Source organism: Heliangelus exortis, chromosome 8, assembly GCF_036169615.1.
Source record: "Heliangelus exortis chromosome 8, bHelExo1.hap1, whole genome shotgun sequence".
NCBI lineage: Eukaryota > Metazoa > Chordata > Aves > Apodiformes > Trochilidae > Heliangelus > Heliangelus exortis.
Genome location: NC_092429.1, coordinates 11387086 through 11410678, shown reverse-complemented (window position 1 = coordinate 11410678; position 23593 = coordinate 11387086). Strand labels below are relative to the sequence as shown.

General features: G+C 57.5%; 3 protein-coding genes across 9 annotated transcripts in view; 2 read left to right on the top strand and 1 right to left on the bottom strand.

The window, feature by feature from the left end:
* HYI (hydroxypyruvate isomerase (putative)) overlaps positions 1–23593 on the bottom strand; it is a 199374-nt gene that overhangs the window by 70036 nt on the left and 105745 nt on the right. The window lies entirely within an intron of this gene.
* TIE1 (tyrosine kinase with immunoglobulin like and EGF like domains 1) lies at positions 3210–16748 on the top strand. Of its 3 annotated transcripts, none has more exons than XM_071750400.1 (23): positions 3211–3790; positions 4306–4593; positions 7275–7385; positions 7498–7653; positions 7751–7882; positions 8178–8318; positions 8519–8647; positions 9001–9146; positions 9359–9503; positions 9760–9918; positions 10120–10257; positions 10351–10641; positions 11713–12003; positions 12499–12692; positions 12914–13124; positions 13280–13390; positions 13502–13692; positions 13821–13934; positions 14099–14169; positions 14408–14448; positions 14571–14667; positions 14928–15027; positions 15326–16748. In XM_071750400.1, exons 1-23 carry the CDS (start codon positions 3745–3747, stop codon positions 15395–15397), a joined length of 3375 nt encoding a protein of 1124 aa, XP_071606501.1. In that variant the 5' UTR covers positions 3211–3744; the 3' UTR covers positions 15398–16748. The 3 variants fall into 3 exon arrangements, with proteins under 3 accessions (XP_071606502.1, XP_071606501.1, XP_071606500.1); XM_071750399.1 differs by having other exon boundaries at positions 12499–12812; XM_071750401.1 differs by lacking the exon at positions 11713–12003 and having other exon boundaries at positions 3210–3790; positions 12499–12812.
* Positions 16881–23508, top strand: MPL (MPL proto-oncogene, thrombopoietin receptor). Of its 5 annotated transcripts, none has more exons than XM_071750403.1 (12): positions 16881–17900; positions 19990–20119; positions 20547–20644; positions 20815–21080; positions 21158–21314; positions 21481–21610; positions 21907–22079; positions 22189–22331; positions 22501–22660; positions 22833–22920; positions 23055–23142; positions 23234–23508. In XM_071750403.1, exons 1-12 carry the CDS (start codon positions 17786–17788, stop codon positions 23426–23428), a joined length of 1743 nt encoding a protein of 580 aa, XP_071606504.1. In that variant the 5' UTR covers positions 16881–17785; the 3' UTR covers positions 23429–23508. The 5 variants fall into 5 exon arrangements, with proteins under 5 accessions (XP_071606504.1, XP_071606503.1, XP_071606508.1 ...); XM_071750402.1 differs by having other exon boundaries at positions 20469–20644; XM_071750407.1 differs by having other exon boundaries at positions 20469–20644; positions 22501–22683; positions 22766–22920.

Below are 23593 nucleotides of genomic sequence, written 5' to 3'. Positions count from 1 at the left end.
CCACCAGCATCGGCCTGGTGGACCGTAGGGTGCCGTGGGGCCGCCACGGTGGGAAAGGAGCAGCGGGAGTTTTTGGGGCTCAGAGGAGGAGGAGGGGGCATCTCCGTGTCACCGTCCCCGGCAGGGTCGTGCTGGGGCAGAGCAGGATGAGCCCAGTCCCGGTGCTGTGCCGCCCCTGTGTCCCGCTGCACACACACGGGGCAGGGGCAGGCAGCAAGCCACGGCTGAGGAAGTTGGAGCTGAGGCAGCAGGGAGGTATTCTGCAGGAAAGTAAAAGTCTCACTGGGGTTCAAGAGGAAAAGTGTTTAAAACATGCGGCAAACAGGCAGGTTCCTGGGCTCAGCAGTGGCTTAGCGGAGTTGGCTTTCCAGCATCAGAGAGTCACTAATAAAAATGTGACTTCCCTGAGCAGCACCCAGGGCTACGAATGGTCCCACAGGACTGGGGTGACCCAATGCTTCCAGCACTCCCTTCTCAGACCTGGCACTCATCAGTCATGCTCCCTGCCAGCTCTGCCATGGATTCAGTGAAAATCTAGAATATTATGTCCAAACAGCATCATGCAGGTGTTTGCTGGCACATGGTAGGTGGGATGTGCTCCCATGCCCATGGGTGCTTGAGCAGAACACGTGAGGGCTCACAAGGTCACTGTCTGGGCAGAGAAGGTGCTGGCAGTGCCCACTACCAGCTTGGTTCCTGCAGCTGGAGAGAACCCCAAGCTCCCTTCCCTGCTCCCCATTCCCTTCTCCCTGCTCTCCCTCCCCATTCCTTCTCCCACTCTGCAGCAGAAGCTGCTTGCCAATAAAGGCACTGAGGCTGCAGTTTCCAACCCTGTAGGGGCAGGGCAGCCCCACTTCCAACAGCTGCCAAGGGACTCTTCAGTGGCCATGTGTCCCACCCTTTCCTCAGGGAACAGCCTTCCCAGCAGCCTGTCCTTCATCCTGAGAGCATGTGGTGGATGCAAACAGCCAGGCAGCTGCCTGCTCTCCAGTTGCCCTGCCCATGCAACTGGGCATGCTGAGGATGCTCAACTACCTCCTTCGAGGCTGCTCTTACACCTGGCAGCAGCAGCCCTTAACCTAGCAGGGCCTCCCCTGTGGGTACAAAACAAAACAAATGGCCAGAAAAGCCAGGCTAGAAGATGTTGCTGAGGCAGCCCATCCCATCAGTAGATTCATAGGGCGTTTGCATTTCCTAGGAGGAAACATATCGGTGTGTTATCGTTTCTGGCATGCCGTGCTGTGCATTAGAATGTGTAAACAATAACAAAAAGGGGTATTTTTGTAACTCTATTTTTTTTCAGTCTGTTGTGATTCAGCAAAAAAGTTGAGGTCTGTGAATTCAGCAGAAATCCGGGTGCTTTCAGTGCATTGTGGGTTGGGCCGCTTCCATATTACAGTGAACTGCAAGTGTAGTGAACTGCTTTGGCTGTCCTTAAGTACACCTAACCCTATAGTTCCTTCTCTGGAGATACAAAAGGTTAAACTGGAGTTGTAGGGTCCTGGTTGTGTCTCCCCACAAAACCTTCCAGGGAGATTTCCTACCTTACCTCCAACCCAAGGGATCTGCACAGTCAGACATCTCTTATCCAGGTGTTCCTAGAAAAAATGCAAGGGGACAATCAGCTTGGGTCAGATCCCTTGGTTGATCCCTGACATCTCCTGGACACCACTTGTAGTGGAGAGCTGACCCAAATGCCTTCCATTCCCCAGAAGAACAAAACAATGCACTGATTCCTCTTGGGAAGGGAGAAAAGCCATGCTGTGCTCCCTGGAGGAGCACTCTCCAGGGCCTGCAATTGCAAAGCCTTCTCATAAAGTATGTTTGTTCTGTGTACATTATCCTGATCAAACAGGTGCTTGTGTCAGAGGACATTTCACAGAGTGCACTGTAACTCCCAGCTCTACATGCTGCTGGGGAAGCACAGAACAAGTTCTTTCCACAGGCAGAGCACATGTCAGCACACAGTGGCACAATGACAATTACTGTTCTGAGAGTGACTGACCTCTACAGCCAATGAACTAGGGGAAGAAGCCATTGATGTATCTATTTGTGTGTCTGTCCCTTTCCTGCAACTGTACTGAGTACATAGATGAGTCCCTGACCCAACAGATTTTCAAATGAGCTTGGAAGTTAACCAGGCCAATGGGGATGTGGGGTTCCCCAGGAGCACACCATTGGCAGGAGGGACCAGCCTCAGCTTCCCACCACCTGCACGTCCCACTACAGTGAGACTACAGTGTCCTACAGGACAGCCTCATGCTCTGCAGTTACAGTATGGTTGTGCCTCAAGTGCCCTGGGGGTCTCCCAGACCCAAAGCATCTCATCTATGCACAGCCCATAGCAAATCACTGAGCTTACTTCCAGACAAATGGGAGCAGCTGCATCATCTGGTGTCCATCTTTGGCAGCACCTCTCCATCTCTCTTGTTGCAAGGTGGCTGCGTGGCTGAGCTGGCGGAGCCCCTGCCCACTGCCATCCCTCCTTCAGCATGCCACGGGTACCACACGGCCCCAGAGTGCACTGTAAATAGTCGGAAGCGATGAATGAATTTCCCCTTCCTCTCCATGTGTGTGTTAGATTTTTGGCCAGATACAGCATGGGCTCGGGACACACCAAAACATGAGGCTTGCTCCCTGGCAGCCCTGGATTTCACATGGGACCAGCTCAGTTTGTAAAGCAGAATGAGGTCTGGTGAGTGAAGCTCACAGTGGTTTCCTAGGGAATGCCTTTCCTTTGCCAGGCAGAGAGCCCAAAGCCCACCAGAAACTGGGAGAGCTTTGCAGGAGTAGGAAAGACCTCAGGGAAAACCAGGCTTTCTGCTGCTTCCCACTTCCAGATGTGGAAGTAGACATTGCTGCAACACAGAGGGTTTTCTTGCCCAGCAGCGGCCCTCCCAGGCAGTCTGGATGACTGTTTGGTTGCCCTGCCTCTGCTCCCACTCAGCCCCTTCCAAGGGGCGGCTGCAGGGGTGAGTCAGGCCCCGGCACAACATGGAGCTCAGGCAGGAGGCCAAGGTGTCATGAGGTGTGGACGGCCTCAGCATCGCTGCACGCTGATCTCCAGGGGAGAGACTGTGTGAGGCAGCTCCCGCCAGCTCCTGGAGTCAGGGCTGTCTCTGAACAATGGGTGGAGAGCAGGAAACGCCACATGGGAAACAGGATTTGGCTCCGCCGCCGCCACCAGCCACGGCCCCTTGGCCCCTTTCCTTTCCCTACTCCAGAGAGCCCTTCCCACAGCCATCGGCTGTGCCGAGGGGACAGAGATGCTGCCGCCCAGGCAGGCTGGGGCATGAGACCCTCTGCACAGGGGGCGAGGAGGGGGGTCGGGACACGGCCCGGCTGGGCTGGGGGCTCAGCATGGCTTGGGGAGTCCTGAGCACACAGCCCTAGCCTGGAGGGGTGGGTGCCTGCTCCCTAGGAGAGCTGCCACCAGAGAGGGGACCTCAGTGGCCTTTTTTCCACCAAGCTCTGTTCCTGAAGAGCTGGGTGAACACTGAACAAGCGGGGACGTGTCATCTTCCTCGCCGTGTCCAGGCTATGCTCAAGAGGAGGTGGTTCTGGCTGCCCCAGAAGATAATACCAGGGCAGAGGTGAGATGGCAGACACAGGCAGGGAGCAGGAGTCCTGAGTCGCTGCTCTCACAGAGCCCTTAGCCAGCCGTGGCCTCCAGCTCCAACCCCCGTGGTGGGACATGCCGAAGATTTTCTGACCTCTGCCAGATTCAGGACACGCTCCGAGGACATGGGATTCCCTGTTTATCTTCTGCTTCTCCTCCCATGTCTGGCAGGTAAGTTGCACCTTTTCCTCTAGCCCAGACAGCAGCCCCTGCTCCGGGGGAGACTTGGTGGGAAGAGGCAACTGTGGGAGCTCAGTGGCGCCATCAGAGCAGGGTTTGTAAGGAGAAAACATTCCATTGTCATCAGCCATTTGGAGACCTCAGAGAGCAGCAGTGCCCTCCCCTGCCTGCCTCTCCCCACGTGGGGCTGGCGTGTGGGGAGCTTGTGGGAGGGGAGGGGCCCTGGGACCCCCATCCTGCCACACACTTGGCTCATGTTGAGGGAGGGGCTGAGCCCATGGGGATTTATTTCCAAAAGGAGAGTGGGAATGCTCATTGTGCCAGCCCCGTGGGTCTGCACCCAAACTGGCTGTGCTCTGGCATGGCCCCTGGGCTGGGGTGGGGCTCCTGGAAAACATTCTGGAAAGGGGGTGACATCTGGATGAAGTGGGTCTGGCTCTGAGGCAGAGCTGGGACATCTGTGTCCCTGTCCATCCATGACACACCTTCACACTCCCCTATACCAGAGGCCATTCTGGACATCACGCTGATCGCCAACGTGCAGAGCCTGTCTCACTCCGAATTCTTCCTCTCCTGCGTCATGGGGGAGCGCGATGTGAGTTACCTGCAGATCGAGAGAGAGAACAAAATCGTGATGACCCACCCCAAGACAGGCTTCCAAAACTACCGCAACCGCAGCAACCAAGTCCAGGCCAGGGGCTTCTCCATGGCTGACCTGGTGGGGATCCTCTACTGCCTGGGGCGCACCCCAACCGAGCAGGCCCAGGTGTTCTATGTGCACAACAGCCACAACGGTGAGCAATAGGGGTGGGGGGGCGTGGGAGTGGGGGCAGACCCTCTCCTGCCAGCCAGGTTCACCTGAGAGCTGCGTTTCCAGCTCCCAGCAGGCACAGAAGGGGAACAGTAATGACCCACGGGCTAGGTTTGGGGTCTGCTGGCACCAGAGGGGTGGAGAGGGGAGGGATGTTCAGCAGGAGGAGCATGGCTGAGCCCCTCAGGGGTGTGCAGGGAAAAGTGGCAGCGTGGGCAGCTGGATGGGCTGGGAACGGTGCCTGGTAGAAGGGCAAGGTCCAAGAGGAAGCCGTGCACACTTGGAGGAGGCCATGGGGCTTGGAAATCATTAACTAGGGTGGGGGGCAGTCCCCAGGAGGCTGTTGGAATGATGGGGCATCCCATGGTGGAGGGGTCACAGCCAGCCCTCTGCTCCTGGGTCACCATAGCCAGGCCAAAATACTGTGATGGAGGAGATGGACAGTGTCTAGCTTGAAGCCCCTGCAGGAGTTATAAGTGCAAAATAGTGCCTTTTTTTCTAACTACCAAGCAAACTGTTGTTGATCTGTTCAATTTAGAGATGGAGAAGTAATAAAAAGAAAAAACTGAAAAATGAGGAAGACGGATCAAAGGAAAAATTAAACAAAAAAATTACATCTTTGCAGTGAGAAGGAAGGCTGTGTACAGAACCTCCTGGGGAGGTTCAGCATGTATTTTCCCTCATGTTAATCCCAAGAGTGCACTAAAACAGGCCAGGATGATGAAGCAGCAGGTGGGGAATGCTGATGGAGGAAAACTGGAATCTTCCAAAAGGTCATACACAAAGAAAAACACAGGAAGGATGATAAACTTTGGAAGTTTTGCTTTAAAAATACAGTAAAACAAATCAAAAAGGCCATGAAGAGCAATTTCAGAAGGATTTAAAGCTGGCAATAACTATTTTTCAGAATACCCAAAGAGGCCATTGCAGAAAAAAACCCAAAATTCTTTTATTTTTGCATCCATGTGCACAATAGAGAAACAGGGGAAACTTCCCAGGGCATATGTCTAGAACACCAAAGCTGATAGCAGTTAACAGGTGATAAAGAGTGGAACAGAGCAGCTCAGCATTGCCAGACCAGCCTGGCCATGAGCAGTGCTGTGGGGTTGGTGAGGCTGCTCCTGGGATACCAGCCTTTCCTGAAAGGTCTCTGTGGCAGGAGTTACAGACCTATTTACTGCAACTGGAATCGGGCAAACTAGTAGGAACTGTAATAAAAAGCAGAATTTGTGCTTGTGTAGTACATGAGGAAGAGCCAGCATGAGTTTTGCATGGAAGGGTCTCCAGGGTCGCAGCCGTGATTGCTGTGGGTGACCTGGCTGACACTGTCTGCTTGGGCTTCTAGATAAAACAAAGAAAATTCCCTTTCAAAGTCTTTTCAGGAATAACACTGCACCCAGAAAGTGGCAGAGGCAGTCTCCATGTGCTTAAATAAATAACTAAAAAAACAGAGCAAGAGTAGAAGTTAATTTCTGGATCTTGTCACAGGGGTGTCTCTGCAAGGACTTGTGCCACTCCATGTGGTTACAAACAAACAACTGAACAAATGGCAGTATCAGCTTGGGGACTGCTGCTGTCCCCAAGCTGCCTGTGGAGTGACAAGCTCTGGGAGGGGCTGCAGACACTGCTGAACAGTACTGGAGCTGCAGAGATAATTTAGCACAGGAAATAATTTAGCACGGGGTCACGTTGGCTCTCACTCGCCTAAGAGTAAGGCAGGACAGGGACCACATCTGTGTGCCCTTTAACAAGGGACTGCAAAGTCTTTGCTAGAAAGGTCCCAATTAGAAGGATAATACCTGAGTCAGGAAGCTCCTGGGCTGCAATTCGCTGAAGGCAGGGAGTCACATCTGGAGATTTACTGGGATGTGTGACCTGCAGTGACCTTCTCCAGGCATCTGTGGTGTGTGCTGCTTCCTCCTGGCCCCTGGCATCGCTGGGGCAGGATGCAGGGCTGCATTGTGCCTTAGCTCCAACCTGCCATGTCTATTCTTAGTGTGTGCAAGCCAGTATGCTCCAAGAGCCAGCACCCGCCTGTGTCCTCTTTTGTGTCTGTCCTGGCACACCCAGGGCTTGGTTTCCCAGTCTTAATATATTTATAGCTCAGTTTGTGCTCCAAGCTGGGCTCCGGATGACTCTCTCTAATGCGAGAAGTTTATTGCTGCTGCATTCTCCAACACCTGGGAAATCAGTAAAACAGCCATGACAGGCTCGCTGGTCTCTGCATGGCTTGTTTCCCCTCATTGCCCTCACCAGCCCATGCTGTTGCTGCCTGCAGCCACTCTGCAGCTCCCTGGGCTCCAGCAAGCAGGGTGCAATGTTCAGATTTGTCTCAGCTGTCACCTCCCCAGGCTGCTGTCACCAGAATCCCATGCCGGGGCTGGTGGGCTGGCAGTGGGGCAGGGCGCCCCATCCCACTCCCTGGTGTCTGCCAATGGGGGCTGAAGGGGCTGGGAAGGGAGTGACTGTCCCTGTGGAGACTTTAGGTGATCCCAGCTCCCCCACAGGGTTGGGGGGAAAGCACATCGTGACATCCCAACAGAAACCTGTGTTGCATGCTGGGCTGCACTGGGGCCATGTTTTGGGGAGCTGGTGCTGCCCTTGAGTATGAGTGCTCTAGGGGTTGACTGCTGTTCGGCTCACTCTCCTCCTCCTCCTCCACAGCCCACCTTTTCCCAGTGAAGGCCACACAGTCTGTGAACATCGCTGAGCCAGCCACCTTCTCTGCCAGGGTCCTCAAGAGGAAGGAGACAGATGTTATGTGGAAAAGAAATGGCAAGTAACCCCGAGAGCAGGCATCCTGTGAATCCAGGGCTGTTCCCAGCTGCTGCCTGGTGCCAGCCCCAGGAGTGTGGAGGCCCCCAGGTCACCCTGTGTCCTCTTGCAGGCACCTACTACCAGACCACAGACCGGGGCGAGGTGAGGGGCGACCTCGTCACCCTGACACTCCCCAACGTCAGTGTCAGTGAAAATGGGGTTTACAGTGCCACATTCATGGGGGACAGCCCTCTGTGGAGTGCCTTCTACCGCCTGATTGTGAGAGGTGAGCAGGGCCCAGGCTCCCCAGGACCTGGGGACAGGCAGCCATATCCTGCCCCTTGGCCAGGTGCCACCCTGAGCCCCCTCATTTCTCTCCACAGCCTGTCCTGCAAAGAAGTGGGGACCATCTTGTGAGAAGGACTGTCCTGACTGTCTGAATGGTGGCATCTGCCATGATCACGTTGGCGAATGCATCTGCCCTCCTGGGTTCATGGGCACCCGCTGTGAGCGAGGTAGGTACTGGGCTGCCAGGCAGCAGGAGCACTGCCCAGGGCGCACACGAGGGCCCTGCTGCACCCCCAGGCTTGGGTACCATCGCCAGAAGCTCTGCATGCATCCCTAGCACCTTCCCAGCCTCTGTGGTCCCTGTTTCTGGAGCAGGATGGGATCATCCACCTTTTCTGCAGGACCCCTGTGCCTGCTCAAGGTGGCAAGACAGGGCTCGGGGCTCTCAAGCAGGTGCCATGCAATGCACAAGCAGTGTGAGGGTGAACAGCCGGTGAGGACAGACCATCCTTGTTTTTCCAGCATGCCGGGAGGGGCAGTTTGGCCGCAACTGCCAGGAGACATGCCAGAGAGCCCAGGGATGCAGGGGGCTGAGCTTCTGCCTGCCGGACCCCTATGGTTGCTCCTGCGCCTCGGGCTGGAGCGGCTCCCGCTGCAGCCAAGGTATGAGGGTGTGGGGATCCCAGCATCCAGCCTGGGATTCCTCCACGGCCTCTGCAAACCTCTTCTGGCATAAGAGTCAGCATGAGCTGAGCAGGGCTGCTGCCTGCACCAGCTGCCTGTGGACTCTGCCTCCACTGTCTGGTGCTGTGCCCTTGCTGTGCCATGGCCAGAGGTGTCAGTGAGTTCTCCTCTTCTCACAGCCTGTGCCCTGGGATACTATGGCCCCAACTGTGCCCTGAGGTGCTCCTGCCGAAATGGAGGCAGCTGTAACCGTTTCAGTGGCTGTGTCTGCCCCGCAGGCTGGCATGGGCAGCACTGTGAGAAGTCAGGTGAGGCGGGTGTGGGGCCATGGTTGGTTTCTATCTCCCACCTATGGGTTGGCTGGGGCTCCTTCCTCACTGGTAAGGGGGGGATGGGTGGTCTCACCAGACTGATCAGCAGCCACTCTTACCTGCAAAAATAGCCTCCAACCCTATGGAAACAGGGGCACTGCCAGGGGACCATCCAGTCTGGTTCTCTGGGAACAGCTGTACCAAGAGTGCTGCCTGGCCCAGCACAGGGGGTGGGGATCAAGGCTGGACTGCAGCACCCTGGTACCAGGGTCCATCTGCAAACTGGTACCTGGGAAAGACAGCAGCCGTGGGGGGAGAGGGGAGCCCTAATGTTGGTTTCTTTGTGCCAGACCGGTTCCCCCAGATCATCCAACTGGCCTCAGAGCTGGAGTTCAACCTGGGCTCTGAGCCCATTGTCAGCTGTGTGGCCACCGGCAACCCGCTGCCTGCCAGCGACAGCGTGGAGCTGCGCAAGGCTGACGGCACCGTGCTCAAGGTACTGCTGCTTGCCTGACACTGCGTCTCCACCATCCCATGACCTCACCCTGCTGCCATTCCCACACTTTGACACACACACCCTCCCCCCCCCATCATTGCCAGCTCCACCAAAAGCACCCATTTCCCCATCAGTCTGCTGAGCAGGTCCAGGCCAGCATGGGGAGCCAGGGAGCTGAGCCTGAGGGCTGACAGCACCCTGTGTGCCCACAGCTGATGAAAGCCATCATCGAGCCGGGGCAGATCACCTGCGAGTTCCTGGTGCGACGCCTGACAAAGGCCGACACGGGGCTCTGGGAATGCCGGGTCTCCACGACTGGGGGCCAGGACAGCCGGAAGGTCAAGGTCAACATCCGAGGTGAGGAGAGGGTGGTGGCATGAGTGAGATGAGCCAGGGCTGGTGGGGGAGGCTGACAGCGTGGTGTTGCAATGCCAAACCCCTCACCACTGGACTAGGTGGCACCTGTCTGTCACAGTGCCAACAGATGCATTTGGGTGTTGTTAAAAGACTTCTCTTACAAAGTTGGCAGGAGCCAAGAGGTGATAGATGTCTCCACACTTAGTTCCTCATTGCTCCTGGTCCCACTCATGTCACTCCCTCCTTGCTCCCCTAGTGCCACCAGCACCCCTGAGCCCTCCCCGGCTGCTGGCCAAGCAGAGCCGCCAACTTGTGGTGTCACCTGTGGATTGCTTCTCTGGTGATGGCCCCATTGTCTCCATCAAGTTGTTCTACAAGCCCAAGGATGACAACTCAGCCTGGTCATCCATTGTGGGTAGGTGCTTACTGGGAGAGAGAGGACACAGGTAAGACCCAGGCAGAAAGGGATGGCTGCACCAGCCTGTGGAGGTCTGGGGTGGGTAGAGACCTGAGCTGCACCATTCTGAGACCTCTGAAGTGATACAACAGAGGACACCAGTGATGAGGAAGAGTGTGGATCACGAGTATGACTTTGACATGTTCTCTTGACCAACAGTTGACCACAGTGAGAACATCACCCTCATGAACCTCCGTCCAGTGACTGCTTATGTTGTCAAGGTGCAGCTGAGCCGGCCAGGGGCCGGGGGGGAGGGCAGCAAGGGGCCTGAGGCCATCATGGTGACTGAGTGCCTTGGTGAGCCCCCATCTCCTTCTCCCACATCCTGACCCTAACACTGGCCTTACCCCTAACCTTGTGCCTGATCTTATGCTGACTTTTTGTTCACAGAGCCCACAGTCAAGCCTGTGATTGAAGGTTGGTCCATAGAGGAAAAAAACACACTTCATGTCAACTGGAAATTGCCAAGTAACCATGAGCCAGCACATGGGTTCATAGTCCACCTCTTTGACTCCATGAGGAGGCTGGTCTCTGAGAAAAACATCACATCCATCTCCGTGCTCTCCGCCCGCATTGGTGACCTAGAGTTCAACAAGGAGTATGGGCTGGAGGTGTTGGTCTACCACTGCACCAGCCTGGGGCCTCCCTCTGACCTCTACAAGGTCATGATCAACAGCAAAGGTGAGTCCTACAGCTCACAGGGAATTATTACAGGGAATTGCAAGGATAAATCAGTTATCAGTGTAACAGTAACCATCCCCAGCTCTGGCTGCTTCTGTATCCGATCTCTGATAGTGCATGAACAGCTGCTTGGGGGAAATATGGGTCCTTTCCCTGCTAGATCCTGCAGCCTCCAGCACCAAGCCGCTGAGAAACATCCTAAGCTGAACATGATATTCAGACTGTCATGTGTGATTCTTGCAAACAAACCTGTCCTCCATGTCCTTGGCCAAACACTGATGGACCCATCTATAGTTGTAGCTTTTACAACATCTTGTAGCAACAAGTTCTTTGATGTAATTATACATTGCATGAAAAAGTTTATTTCCCTTTGCTTCACTTTAACCTCGCTGCTTGGTAATTTTGCTGGACAGTAACTAGGGCCCGGGGGAGATCTTCTGCCCCTCCTAGGGGGCATGCACATGTGTGTAGACCCCAACATGGGCAGAAGACTATGGGGAGGTGGAACATCATCCTGACCAACGCTTCTGGCAGCCAAGGGGGAAGGAATGTATAAGGCCTTCAGTGAGGCCACATGCATTGGAAAGGATGGTGGGCATCAGGCTTGGAGGGTGTGACCGTTCCTCTACTTGCTGCTTGTAAGAGCTTTGTATGATTTGGGGATTTGGATTTAGGAATGTGGGTGGGATGGAGAGGGCTCAGAGGAGGTGGTGGGAATGGTAAGATACTCAAAACCTGCTGTGTGAGAGGGAGGGTTGAAGAAAGAAAATATCCCAAGAGCTAGTCAATACAGAGATGTCTAGCTTGGGTGGTGCCTGAGACTGGGAGTATTTGTGGGTACAATTCTGCTGCACTGTTATACCTGGAGTGATGCTCCAAGACCTGGGTGCCATGTCCGCTTTCTCCTGCCCCCATCTAAGCAGGGACCAGGATTCATTGGAGATCCCTCAAACCTGACACTACTTTGGTTGAAAATGGCCGCCTGTGGGGTCTGGTCCTCATACCAGAACTCAGCTCCTGCAGCACCAGGAGCCCCATCCTGGTGCTCACTGTCTCTTCTCCTTGTCTCAGGACCCTCCTCCCCACGCTCACTCTCAGCAGAGTCTGTGTCTGACAGCGCTGTCAGGCTCTCCTGGCAGGTCCCTGAATACCCCAATGGGGGCATCACCAAGTACATCGTGGAGCTGCAGCAGGTGGGGGGCACCAGTGAGCCCCAGTGGATCGACACTGACAGTGGTGCAGAGACCACTAAGATCGTTGGGGGCCTTAATGCCAGCACCAGCTACCAGTTTCGTGTCAGGGCCAATTCCCATGTTCCAGGGGAATGGAGCCACCCCGTGAAAGCCAAGACCCTGGGAGACGGTGAGTGGGGTGTCCCAGCAGGCAGAAGGCTCATGGCTCTGCTGGGGCATGGACTTGGCATCTGGGTCAGCAAAGAATGATTGAAGCAGTGCTAAAGCAGCAGCCCAAACCCAAAATATTTGTGTCTTTAGAAATCCTGCTTCTCCTGGTCTTGATGGGGCAGGGGTGGCGTGGTGACAGCAGGGGGTCCACAGAATGGCTCTGCCGTGGTCAGAGGGTGACAGAGTGTGCAACAGGCTAGAGGAGCGGGGCAGAGTCAGCATGGGTGGAGCTGGTGGCTAGACCCAGATCTGGTTGAAGGTCCAGAAACCATAAGATTTGGCAGTAGGGCCCAGGCAGTGACACCCACAGCTTCAGGAGCTCAGGATGCATCCCTGGTGTTTTCATGGGGTCCTGAGGTGCTGGGAGAGGGCTGCAGTCTCCATGCTGGGCCACCCATGCAGCCTGGGCAGGGCTAAGCCATGAACCACAACTCCCCATCCCTCCTTTTGGCAGGAGTGCTGAGTGTGCCACCCAGCCTGGGCAGCCAGAGCACCGAGCAGGCAGGAATAGACCAGCAGCTACTCTTGGCCATCGTCGGCTCCGTGTCTGTCACCTGCCTCACCATCCTCTTTGCCCTCCTGGCACTTTTCCTCATCAAGAAGAATTTTTTCCACCGGCGCCGCACCTTTACGTATCAGTCTGGCTCGGTGAGTGCCACCTGCCCCTCCAGGACTGTGTCCCCAGCTCCCCACGTCCCGGCCCGATCCAGGTCACGCTCTGTAGCCTCCAGTCCGGACACAGCCAGACCTCACTTCCACGCGGAGAGGGTGCGGAGCCCACCCTTGCCCATGATGCCTGCCATGCCGGGACTGCCGTGCAGGCAGAGGGGTGCCCAGTGCCTCTAACCTCACCCACTCCCATCTGCCAGGGGGAAGAGACCATCCTGCAGTTCAACTCCGGGACCCTGACCCTGACCCGCCGTCCCAAGCCACAGCCTGAGCCCCTCAGCTACCCCATCCTGGAGTGGGAAGACATCAAGTTTGAGGACATGATTGGAGAGGGCAACTTTGGTCAGGTCATCAGGGCCATGATCAAGAAGGATGGTCTGAAAATGAATGCAGCCATCAAGATGCTAAAAGGTGAGCAGTGTGGGGAGAAGGGCAGGGTGGGCTGGGGGACATGGCTGCCCCCTGGGCCATGGTCAGGGCTGAGAAGGGGCGGGGGCCATAAGAGGAAGAGCAGAGGAAGGGACCTTGTTTTAGGACTGAGGTGTCCATTCTTTCTTTGCTTCCAGAGTTTGCTTCAGAGAATGACCACCGGGATTTTGCTGGGGAACTGGAGGTGCTGTGCAAACTGGGTCATCACCCCAACATCATCAACTTGCTGGGTGCCTGTGAGAATAAAGGTGAGGGCTGTCCCTTTCTCTACTTTTCCCAATCCCAACAGCTTCTGCCTACCTGTGTATCTGTTTTTCCTGGTGAGAGACACATAAGCCCAACCTCCTCCTGCCCCCCAGGCTACCTGTACATCGCCATTGAGTATGCTCCCTATGGAAACCTCCTTGACTTCCTCCGCAAAAGCCGAGTTCTGGAGACAGACCCAGCCTTTGCCAAAGAACACGGCACTGCCTCCACCCTCACCTCCCAGCAGCTCCTCCAGTTTGCTTCAGATGTGGCTAAGGGGATGCAGTACCTGAGTGAGAAGCAGGTACATGCCCAGGAAGACCCCCCAGACCATCATTCCCCTGGGGTCTGGGGACTCCCCATCAGGGCACAAGACCCTTGAAGCCAGCAGGAGGGAGCAGATGGCTCCTGCTGACTTCTGGCCCTTTCCAGTTCATTCACAGGGACCTGGCAGCCAGAAATATCCTAGTGGGAGAAAACCTGGCCTCCAAGATTGCCGACTTTGGCCTCTCCAGAGGGGAAGAGGTCTATGTGAAGAAGACAATGGTGAGGCAGGAGCGATGCATCTCTATGAGACCTGCACTGATGCAGTAGGCAGGACCCTGCTGTCAGCAGGAATGACCCACCACAGTGGGACTGGATGGGTCACATCTGTCCTCTGTCCATAGAGCATCCCCCCTTGCCCTGACAGTTGATCTCTGTTTCCCCAGGGCCGCTTGCCAGTTCGCTGGATGGCCATTGAGTCCCTGAACTACAGCGTGTACACCACCAAGAGTGATGTGTAAGTCCTGCAGGCTGGGGCACCAAGGCTGGGGCATGGCTGCAGACACCTCCATCCCTCTCTGAGGTGGTCAGCACAGTGATGCTTTTGCTATGGGTGCTGCAATGGCAGGAGATGATGCTGATGCATCTCCCTGGGGGACCCTGGCCCAAGACCTAGCCCTGGCCCCTCCACTCTTGGCTTTGCCCCTTGGGCATTGCTGGGTGCTCCATCACAGCCTTGGCTCCTGCCCTTTCAGGTGGTCATTTGGCGTCTTGCTCTGGGAGATCGTCAGTTTAGGTAAGGCTCTTCTGTGCACCCTGCCTCCACCTGGGTCCCTGCAGGTCTGGTCTTCCTGCAGATCTGGAGGGAACACCCAGGGACTGTCCTTGCCACAGCCAGATGTATGTCTTTGGCCACAGGTGGGACACCATACTGCGGGATGACATGCGCTGAGCTCTATGAGAAGCTGCCCCAGGGCTACCGCATGGAGAAGCCACGCAACTGCGATGATGAGGTGTAAGTGGGCAGAGAGCCCTGGCTGGTGGTGACACCACAGCCCCCTGACCCCTCTGCTTTATGGTGCTCCCACCAGCCTGTGGTAGCTCCTGCCTGGTTCTGCTCTGCACTGTGTCTGGGGGTTGAGCTGAGGTCTTACACCCTAAACACCCTTCCTGAGCTTTAATTTCCTGCCTACTTCCCCCCATCTTCCACAAACAATTTTTCTACCCTCTCTCCCCCCCATGCACGCTGAGCCACAGCTGTCTCTCTGCCCCCAGGTATGAGCTGATGCGACAGTGCTGGCGTGACCGCCCCTACGAGCGCCCACCCTTCGCCCAGATCTCCATGCAGCTCATCCGCATGCTGGAGGCCAGGAAGGTGAGTGGCAGTGGTGGTGGCAGAGAAGGGTGCAGGGCACCCACATTGTCCTGGGTCAGGGGGAGGGACGCATGCCCTGAACCAAGCTTGTCCACATGCTGGAGCATGTCTTGAGGTTGGGAGGAGGTGGCATCCAGCAGTAGAACCTGTGGGACCCCATCATGCATGGAGGTAACCTCAGCATCTATTTCGAGTGTGGGGATCCCCCTGGGCACAGTGCCTATAAGTGTGCCAGCAGGGATGGGAGGTAGGATGGGAACACCATCACAACCAGCTCCTAACTGGGGTTCCCCCACAGGCCTACGTGAACATGGCCCTCTTCGAGAACTTCACCTACGCAGGAATCGATGCCACTGCCGAGGAGGCATGAGGTGACACTGGCACTGCACAGAGGGGCAATGCTGGCCCCAGCCTGCTGGGACAGTGCTGTGGGGATGAGGGACTGCCCATCCTCCCCAGGGCCACGCAGCCAAATGCCAGTGCCGCTTCCCAAGAGTGCCTTCCCCACAGCAGGACTGTGCCATCCCTTCCCTGGCTGCCCACCCAGCATGTGCTGGCCATGCTGGCACATCAGCAGCCGTCAACACAGCTTCATGGTGCTGGGGGACATGATGGGATGGCCCCCAAGGACAAGCAGCAACAGGGTGTTTGCAGCAGAGCTGGCAGGAGAGGGGCTCTGTCAGGAGCCACGGACCCACGTGCTCAAGATTTGGGGTGAGAAGGGAAGCAGCAAACCAGCAGCTGCCTGCCCTCCATCTCTCAGCATGCTCTGGGCTTGAAGTGATGCCAGCAGGGCTGTGAATATCACTGCTGGCATAGGACAGGGCCACCTCAGCAGGTGCAAAGAGACAAGGGACAGCACTGGCTGTGCACAGCCTCCAGCTCTGTGGTAACCCTTCAGAGGTGCCAGCTCTGCCTTATGGACAATAAACATAGTGCAACAAGCAGCTGTACATAGGAGAGGGTGTGGGGTTGAAGCTCTGCCCCACTGATGGCACTTCTCTCCACTGGGAGAAGGATGCGGGGCCCTGATGGTTTGCTGACATAGTGGACATTCCTGGGTATCCTGTCCCTGTTGGGGTCCTCTGACCCAGGGATTCCCAGCACTCTGAGACAAGCCCCAGGTTTCATCATGCCATGGGGATCCAATTTAAGATTACGTGTCCCCACGGCATATGGAAAATGGACCATGTCCTTCCTCTGCACAATTACCTCTCACATGCTTGAAAATTGCAGCTTCTCCTCAGACAGCCACTCTTCACAGGGACAGCCCTGTTCCAGTGGCCAGTGTCCCTGCAGGGCTGTGTGGCTCTGCACCCTTCCCACCGTGGCCAGCTGGCTCCTGCCCAGGGACCATCGTGTCCGACCAGCCTGCTCAAACAGGTGCTGCTGGGGCGATTCTGTCCCAAGTGCTGGTCCGTTCAAGGATCATCTGGGCTCTGTGCTGACCCTCCCGCGGAGCTGCTGCCCCTGGCTGTGGTCGCTCGTCCTGCACGACTGCAGTTTATTTTGTCGACAGCAGGGGGGTCTCATCTTTTCTGGCTCCAGCTTGCCAGGCTCTAGGCGTGCCATCGGCTGCCCATCTAGTTATCTTCTACAGCCCACAGAAAACCAGAGCCCATTATCTCAGCCCAAGGCAGAAGTATTTGGAATTTTCCCTTCTGGGCAGAGTCTTTTTTCTCCAGGTGTTTCAACCCTGGTAATACAATTCTTATTTCCCATTCTGTCCTCTGCTGCTCTTCGGTGTCAAGTGCAGCCACTCTGTCCCATCGCTGATGTCTCCAGTGAAGCAGTGGTGGGGTCCGGACCTCACAGGCAGCCTAGCATGTGCCACTGCCCCTGCATCCCCTCTGCTGCCAGCTGGGAACAGCACCTGAGGCAGCATCATCAGCCCTGCTGAAACCAAGGGCTTTTCTGCTTTTTCCCTCCCTGATGGCAAAGCCCAATAGCCAGATGGAGAAGGAAGTGAGATTGGTTTGACAAGATTTGACTGTGACAAATTGGTGCGGGCCATTCTCTTCTCCCCTCAGTGATCCTGGTGCTGTCAGGACAAGGAGACAATAACCCATCATTGGCACAGTGGGGATGCATGTGTAAGCAGCTCCTTGCCTCCTAAGTAGTGCCCCCCAGGCACTCCAGCAGGTTGGGACACCCCTCTAGGAACAGTGGTGGACTGGCATGAGGCTGAGCATGCCTGCCGGACCCCACCACAGAAGTCTTTCTTCTGCACAGGCACCAACTAGCATCTGTGCAGACCTGGCCAATGTCCCCTGTGCCTGCCACCTTCCTCCCAGCACAGCCACAGGGTCAGTGCCACTGGGCCATGCAGAGCAGACCAGTGCCAGGTGGCACAGGATGGCACAGAGCCAGAGCAGCCACAGGAGCTCCATGCTCCCAAGTGCCTGCGGCCCCCAACAGCCTGCCCTGCCCTGCCTGCCCTGTACTGGGGCCTCCCTGGCTTCTCAGGGGTTGTTTTTCTTCCTACTCCAGCCTCCCAGCATGCCGGTAGCCACAAGGACAGGACGTGCTGCCTATCTGATAGGAGCAGTCTCTCTTGGCACTGCGGCTGGCGGCGGAGGGGCTGCGGCACGGTGGTTTCGGGCACGGGGAAGTGCCGGCGATGGGGTGGGGGGAGCCTCCAGCCAGGCTTCCTGAGCTGCACAGCCACCACTTCCCAGATAAAGGTATTGCCTGAAGGAGCTGCAGAAGCTCCCGGGGCACTGGAAAGGGCCAAACACGGCACGCTTGGCCCCGGTACATGGGATGCGGGATGGCAGCCTGCCTGCACCGGGGCCGGCTGCTCTCACTGCTCCCTGCCATCCTGATCAGCCTCCACAGCCTGCCATCAACCCCCGAGCCAGTGACATCCCAAGGTAGGTCCTTGGGGCCATTTTCTCCTGCAAGGGATGGGACAGAGAGGAGTTGTCACACCAGGTGTGGGCAGGGAGTAACTCTACAGCAGCCAGAACCTGCAGAACTGGGGAGGGAGCATCCCAGAATGGTGTGTGGGGTGTGCTCATGGTGGGCAATGCAGCCCACTTCTCACCCATGGAACACCCTAGGGTGCCTGGAACAAAAGGACATCCCTGCTCTCTGTGGGCAGGACCTGGCTGCCCTGAGGCATCCCTTTAGGGTGGCAGCCTGCAGCTCCCAGCCCTGCACAGGTGGCAGAGGGACTCCCTGCACATCAAAAGCTCTTGAAGTTACCATAACAAGGGGCTGAGCCAAATTCAAGCTAACATCTGATGGCACAACTCTGCACTGAGGTAATGCTGTGGCACTGCTGGGCTTATACCACTGCTCCTGAGCCAGCTGAGATCTGACTGCCCCGAGCATCATCAGCTCAGCCAGTAGCTGGCCCCAGCCTGGCTCACTGTGCCTGGCAGAGATGCTTCCCAGCTTTTTCCAGTTTCAGGCCTTCTTTGAGCCTCTCCTTAGCCCTTTTAACACTTCTTATAACACCATAAAAGCATTAACTAAACAAATTCCTGTCAATCTCATGCTCATCTCTCCAGCCTCATCCCAGGTCTCTGGCTATTGCAGGCTGAGGAGCATTTCTTGAGTCACTCCTGCAGGGGTGTTGGAAGGAACCAAGCTGGGCTCATCCTCCCTCTACCCAGAGCCTCTGCAGCGTCATCATGCCCCAAGGCTGATGAGGGCTGCAGAACCATGTGCCCACTCTCCCTAGGGAACAGCTTGCACCCAGCAAAGATGCTCTGGTTACCCACAGGACCAGTGTGGTCTTCCACCAATGTCACGGATCCCCATGCCACCAGACTTCTGGGCCCTGGCTGCCCCATCCCCTTGTGCTGGGAGTTGGGGGGGTCACAGAGCCTCATGAGACCTGAGGTGGGGCCAATGGAGGGCAAAAAGGGGAGAGCAGGAAGAGGGGCAGTGGTCTGCAGGGAGGGGATGTGAGCTGGGAAAAGAGGAACAAGGATGGGGGGTTTGGGCAAGGAAATGGATAGGTTGAGCAGAGGGATACTGCAAAGGTGGCAAGGACATTTGGGGACTATCCCTTATTTTTCACCCAGGGAGGGCTCAACTTGGCAGCACAGGGGAGGTGTCACATAGAATGGATGCACTCAGCACATATTGCAGAGTCAGGTGCTGGGATCCTGTTGTAGGGTCCTGTAGCTGGGGGCAGCCTCTGGGAAAGAGGGCATATCCAAAGAGGAAGAGAAGGAGAAGAAGAAGAGCTGGAGCAGGTTCCACTGCAGAAGTGGAGAAGGGGGTGCTGGAGCAATACTGAGTTCAGCAAGGCCACCCCTGTGCTTCACACATCTGCATCGGTGCTGTCCCCTTTTCTCTGGCAGTGAGGTGGGCACCTGTGTGCCAGCAAAGCCACCAGTGCTTTTGGATGGAGATCCTGCAGGATGTGATGCTCCAGTTCATCCCTGCAATGACAAGGAGGGTGGCTTGCTAAGTGAGGCAGAGAAACCCACAGCCCCCCTGACCAAGCAGTTCCAAGGCTGTGGTGGGAGCATCCCATCCATCTCAGGACCACACACTCCCATACCAGCCCCAAGGCCCTTTCCCTCTCCCTGGGGCACTGCTCCTCCTTATCTCACTTCCGGCGCTTTCCGGCATGAGCAGGGGTGCTTCCCCCTGATTCCTGGGGACAGGCCCCAAGCCCCTCTCTGACCACAGGGCTATTTTGGGTTGTTTGTTTATCCCAAAGGACCCCGAGTACTGAGGAGGGGGGAGTGGTGGGGTTGGCTGGCTGGGAGCCATGCTGCCAGCCAGGACCTCAGTGCAAGACAGCAGCTGGCACCTGTGCTGCATCCCTCCCTGCCATGCCAAGCATGGGCATCTGCACCATATCCATTCCCACACTGCCCCAGGTGCCTGCACAGAGCAGCCTCAGGGGCAAACCAGACAGTGGGCATGCAGAGGGCGGATGCAGGTAGGGAGTGGCCAGGTTTGCATCCAAGGGATCTTTCATGCCCACACTCCTCCCAGATGCTGCTCTGCTGGCAGAGGTGCCTGAGGACATTCTCTGCTTCTCCCGCTCCTTCGAGGACCTCACTTGCTTCTGGGATGATGATGAGGAGGCAAGTGGCATGTGCCACTTCTACTACTGGTACAGCAGGTAGGAGGTGGTGGGGCCACAACCCAACCTCTCTCTTTGCTGCAAAGAGAGCAACAGGGTCAGGGTGCCACAGCTCTCCATGCCATGCCAGTGACCTCCACTGCAAGGAGAGATGGTGGAGAGCCCACAGGAGCTCTATACCACAGCAGTGACCACACACCCTGCAGCAGGGCTGGGACTGTGCCTGTCCCTCAGAGCCACGGAGGTGGTACCCTGCAGGGGATGGGGGAACAGGAAGGAGCTGGTGACACCAAGGTCTCAGTGCTGTGGTTCAGGTCCCCCCCCTCCCCCAGCCTGGCCCTGGGCAGGAGGCATGGGGGGCTCCAAGACCCTGCTCTCCACCCCTCAGAGATGTGCCCACAGCATGCACAGTTTCCACATGGCACCGCGGGGCTGGTGGGATCCGGCACGTCTGCATCTTCCCCAGCCAGGACGTGCGGCTCTTCACCCAGCTCCATCTCCGTGTCCTGGACGCCACCACCAACCAGACCAAGTACTGGCGGGAGCTCAGCGTGGATGCGGTGGGTGAGTCCCTCCTGCTGGGCAATACCCGTGCAACACCAGGACAGCCCCCAGACCCGAGTCCCCTGCACTTCTGCCTGTCACCAGGGGTTGGCAGCACACTGGGCATGGAGGCAGCCCTGGAGGTTCACTGGGTGTGCCCAGATGCAAACACCCTGGCTCATTCCTCACAGGTCTCATCGCTCCCCCAGCAAACATCACCGCCCGCTGGGCTGGGGCTGTGGGGCAGCTCTGCGTGTCATGGCAGCCACCGCTCAGCGACTACCTGGACTTCTTCCTCTACGAGGTGCGCTTCTGCCCTGCTGGCTCCTCACAGATGCCATGCAGCACCATGTTGGACTCCAGTGGGGAGCGTCCACGGGACCCCTCCATCAATCCATCTCTCAGCACCCACACACCCACGGCCGGGGCAGCTGCAGCCTCCCCGGGAGTGGGGCAGGTAGATAGAGGGGCCAGGAACAGGCAGGGGAACTGGAGTGTCCACAGCCACTTCCCAGCCTGGGCCCTCTCCTACAGGGGCTGGTCCAGGCTAACACCTGGGTGGTCCTCCGGGACCTGCAGCCAGGAGTGAGGTACCACATCCAGGTGCGCAGCAAGCCCGACGGCACCTCCTTGGACGGCGTCTGGGGGCCCTGGTCACAGGCAGTGTCTGCAGAGACGCCCCATTCCTCTGGTGAGAAGCCATCCCCACCACCAAGGTGCTGGCTGGTACGGCAAGGAGGCACCCACATGTGGGGCTGCGAGGGGTGGCAGTCCTGCAGTAGGCACGGTGCACCACCTGGGTTTTGGGGGGCTAGGGGTAAGCAGCCCACTCCTTGCTCTGGCTCTTGCCTGCCCAGGAGACATCGGGCTGTGCTGCAGCACCCCTGACCTGCAGCACATGCGCTGTGAGTGGAGCTGGGACCCCACAGAGACAGGCAGCTCCCACCAGCTCTTCTACCAGGCACCTCCCAGCGGGGTCGGCATGAGGTAAGGGGCATGGTAGGGACATGCTACTCAGATGGAGAGGCAACACATCCTAGGGCCCACCAGCTCTCTTTAGTATTCTGCACCTGGCTCTGCACTCTGCCCTACCCTACAGCCATCAACCTCACACCTCCCCACCACTGCTCCTGGCCACGCTGCCTCTCCCACTATAGGCAGAGCCGGAATTTCTGGGCATGTGAAAGGAGGGAGGCAGCACTGACTGCAGCAAGAGGGTGTCCCTAGAGCAGGGCTGGCAGTGGTTGAGGAGAGGGCTGACCGGCTCCCCGCTCCTCGTGCAGGGAAGATGCATGGCAGCAGTGTGAGGAGGTGAGTGTGGGGGCACAGGGCACCCACACCTGCACCTTCCAGCCTAGGGCTGGCAGCGCCATCTCTGTCCTGGTGAACATCACCCGGCTCCATGTACCGCCCACACTCAGCTACTTCAAGGAGCCCTTCTGGCTGCACCAGGCCGGTGAGTCCCAGCACCACCGTGGCCCCTGCTCTTGTCCATGCCTGGCTGGCAGGGGTCGCAGCATCCCACATCCCATTCCATGGCAGCAACATGTCTCCATCCCAAACAGTGGTCACAAATGCCCCGCAGCTGGTGCAGGCAACAGTGTCACAGGGACAGCTAAGCCTGCAGTGGCTGCCACCTCTGGAGGTGCTGGCAGAGCAGCTGGACTACCAGGTCCGTTATGCCATGGAAAACAGCCATGACTGGAAGGTAAGGAATGGCTGGGGCTCAATGGAGCAGCCCACACCACCTCCACAGCCTGCAAGTGGTTTCTGTGGGGTTAGGCAGAATGGACCCACATGGCAGTGCTGCCCCTTGGCTGCCCGGCAATAACCACCATCTCCAGCTCAGCTCAGCTCAGCTCAGCTCTGCCCTGCAGGTCTTGCAGGTCCCCCAGGCAGCCAGGAAAGAAGTCCTGGACCTACAGCCAGGTGCCCGCTACCATGCCCAGGTGCGGGCCCAGCCCAGTGGACCATGGTACCAGGGTAGCTGGAGCGCCTGGTCCAAACCTGTTGTGGTTGACACCATGGCCAATGCAGGTAAGGGACAGGCAAAGGCAGAGGCTGCAGCCAGAGTACATGTCTGAGGGCAGAAGATCCAGGATACTGGAAATGGGATGGGCAGCACCAGGCAGAGGGTGACAGGGCTGTGAAGGGCTCAGTGGTGGTGGAGAGTCGGGGCTACAGTCCCAGTGCTCCTCCTTCGACACAGGCTGGATCATCCCAAGCATTACGGTGGTGCCGCTGCTCCTCACGGGAGTGCTTCTGGGGCTGCGGTGCACCTTCCCCTCGCTCTACAGGTAAGTGCTGTGCCCGGGGCAGGTGGGGAGGGGGGAGAGAGGCAGTCCAGCACCAGTCCTGAGCACCCTGCCCAGGGGCGTCAGGGCACTTAGCACCTGCTGTTTGCTTTCGACGACCCCTTCCCCTCACCCAGCAACGTGAAGCAGAAGCTCTGGCCTCCCGTCCCCGACCTGCACCGCGCATTGGGCAGCTTCCTCCACGAGAGCAGCAGGCACAGCCAGGTCAGGGGGCTGGACCGGGACCCCCGCGGCTGAGCCCAGACGGGGCAGCTCGAAAATCCGCCCCTACCGTGCCCCCACTGTCTCTCCCCAGGCCAGCGCCTTCTACAAGCAGCCGCCGGAGGAGGCCGTCCTGCCCTGCCTGCTGGAGGTGCTGCCGGGTCCGCGGGGAGAGGGGGCTGCGCCGCCCCCGCCGCCGGAGCACGCTGCCGGACGGCTGCCCAGCACCGACATCGCCAACCAGTCCTACCTGCTCATGAGCGGCTGGGACCCGCGCGGGCCATCCTGAGCCGCTCCCCGCCCCGACATAAACGAGACGCACAAACACCCAGCCTCCTCTCTCTTTCACGGCTACCCTCTCCTGCTCCCGGCCCCCTGTCCTAGCGGGGCACCAGAAGGGCGCAGCTCCATCCCCTTCCCCACCACCCACCTGAAGGGAGAGGGAGGAGGGGGA

Excerpts from the sequence above, each read along its gene's own strand:
- TIE1 (XM_071750399.1), top strand. The coding sequence starts at position 3,745 with ATGGGATTCCCTGTTTATCTTCTGCTTCTCCTCCCATGTCTGGCAG. Across the intron at positions 13,693-13,820 it reads AGTACCTGAGTGAGAAGCAG|TTCATTCACAGGGACCTGGC; the intron begins GTACATGCCCAG and ends GGCCCTTTCCAG. Across the intron at positions 14,668-14,927 it reads CGCAACTGCGATGATGAGGT|GTATGAGCTGATGCGACAGT; the intron begins GTAAGTGGGCAG and ends CTCTGCCCCCAG.
- MPL (XM_071750407.1), top strand. The coding sequence starts at position 17,786 with ATGGGATGCGGGATGGCAGCCTGCCTGCACCGGGGCCGGCTGCTCTCA. Across the intron at positions 21,081-21,157 it reads CCTCCCCGGGAGTGGGGCAG|GGGCTGGTCCAGGCTAACAC; the intron begins GTAGATAGAGGG and ends CCTCTCCTACAG. Across the intron at positions 22,921-23,054 it reads ACCTTCCCCTCGCTCTACAG|CAACGTGAAGCAGAAGCTCT; the intron begins GTAAGTGCTGTG and ends CCCCTCACCCAG.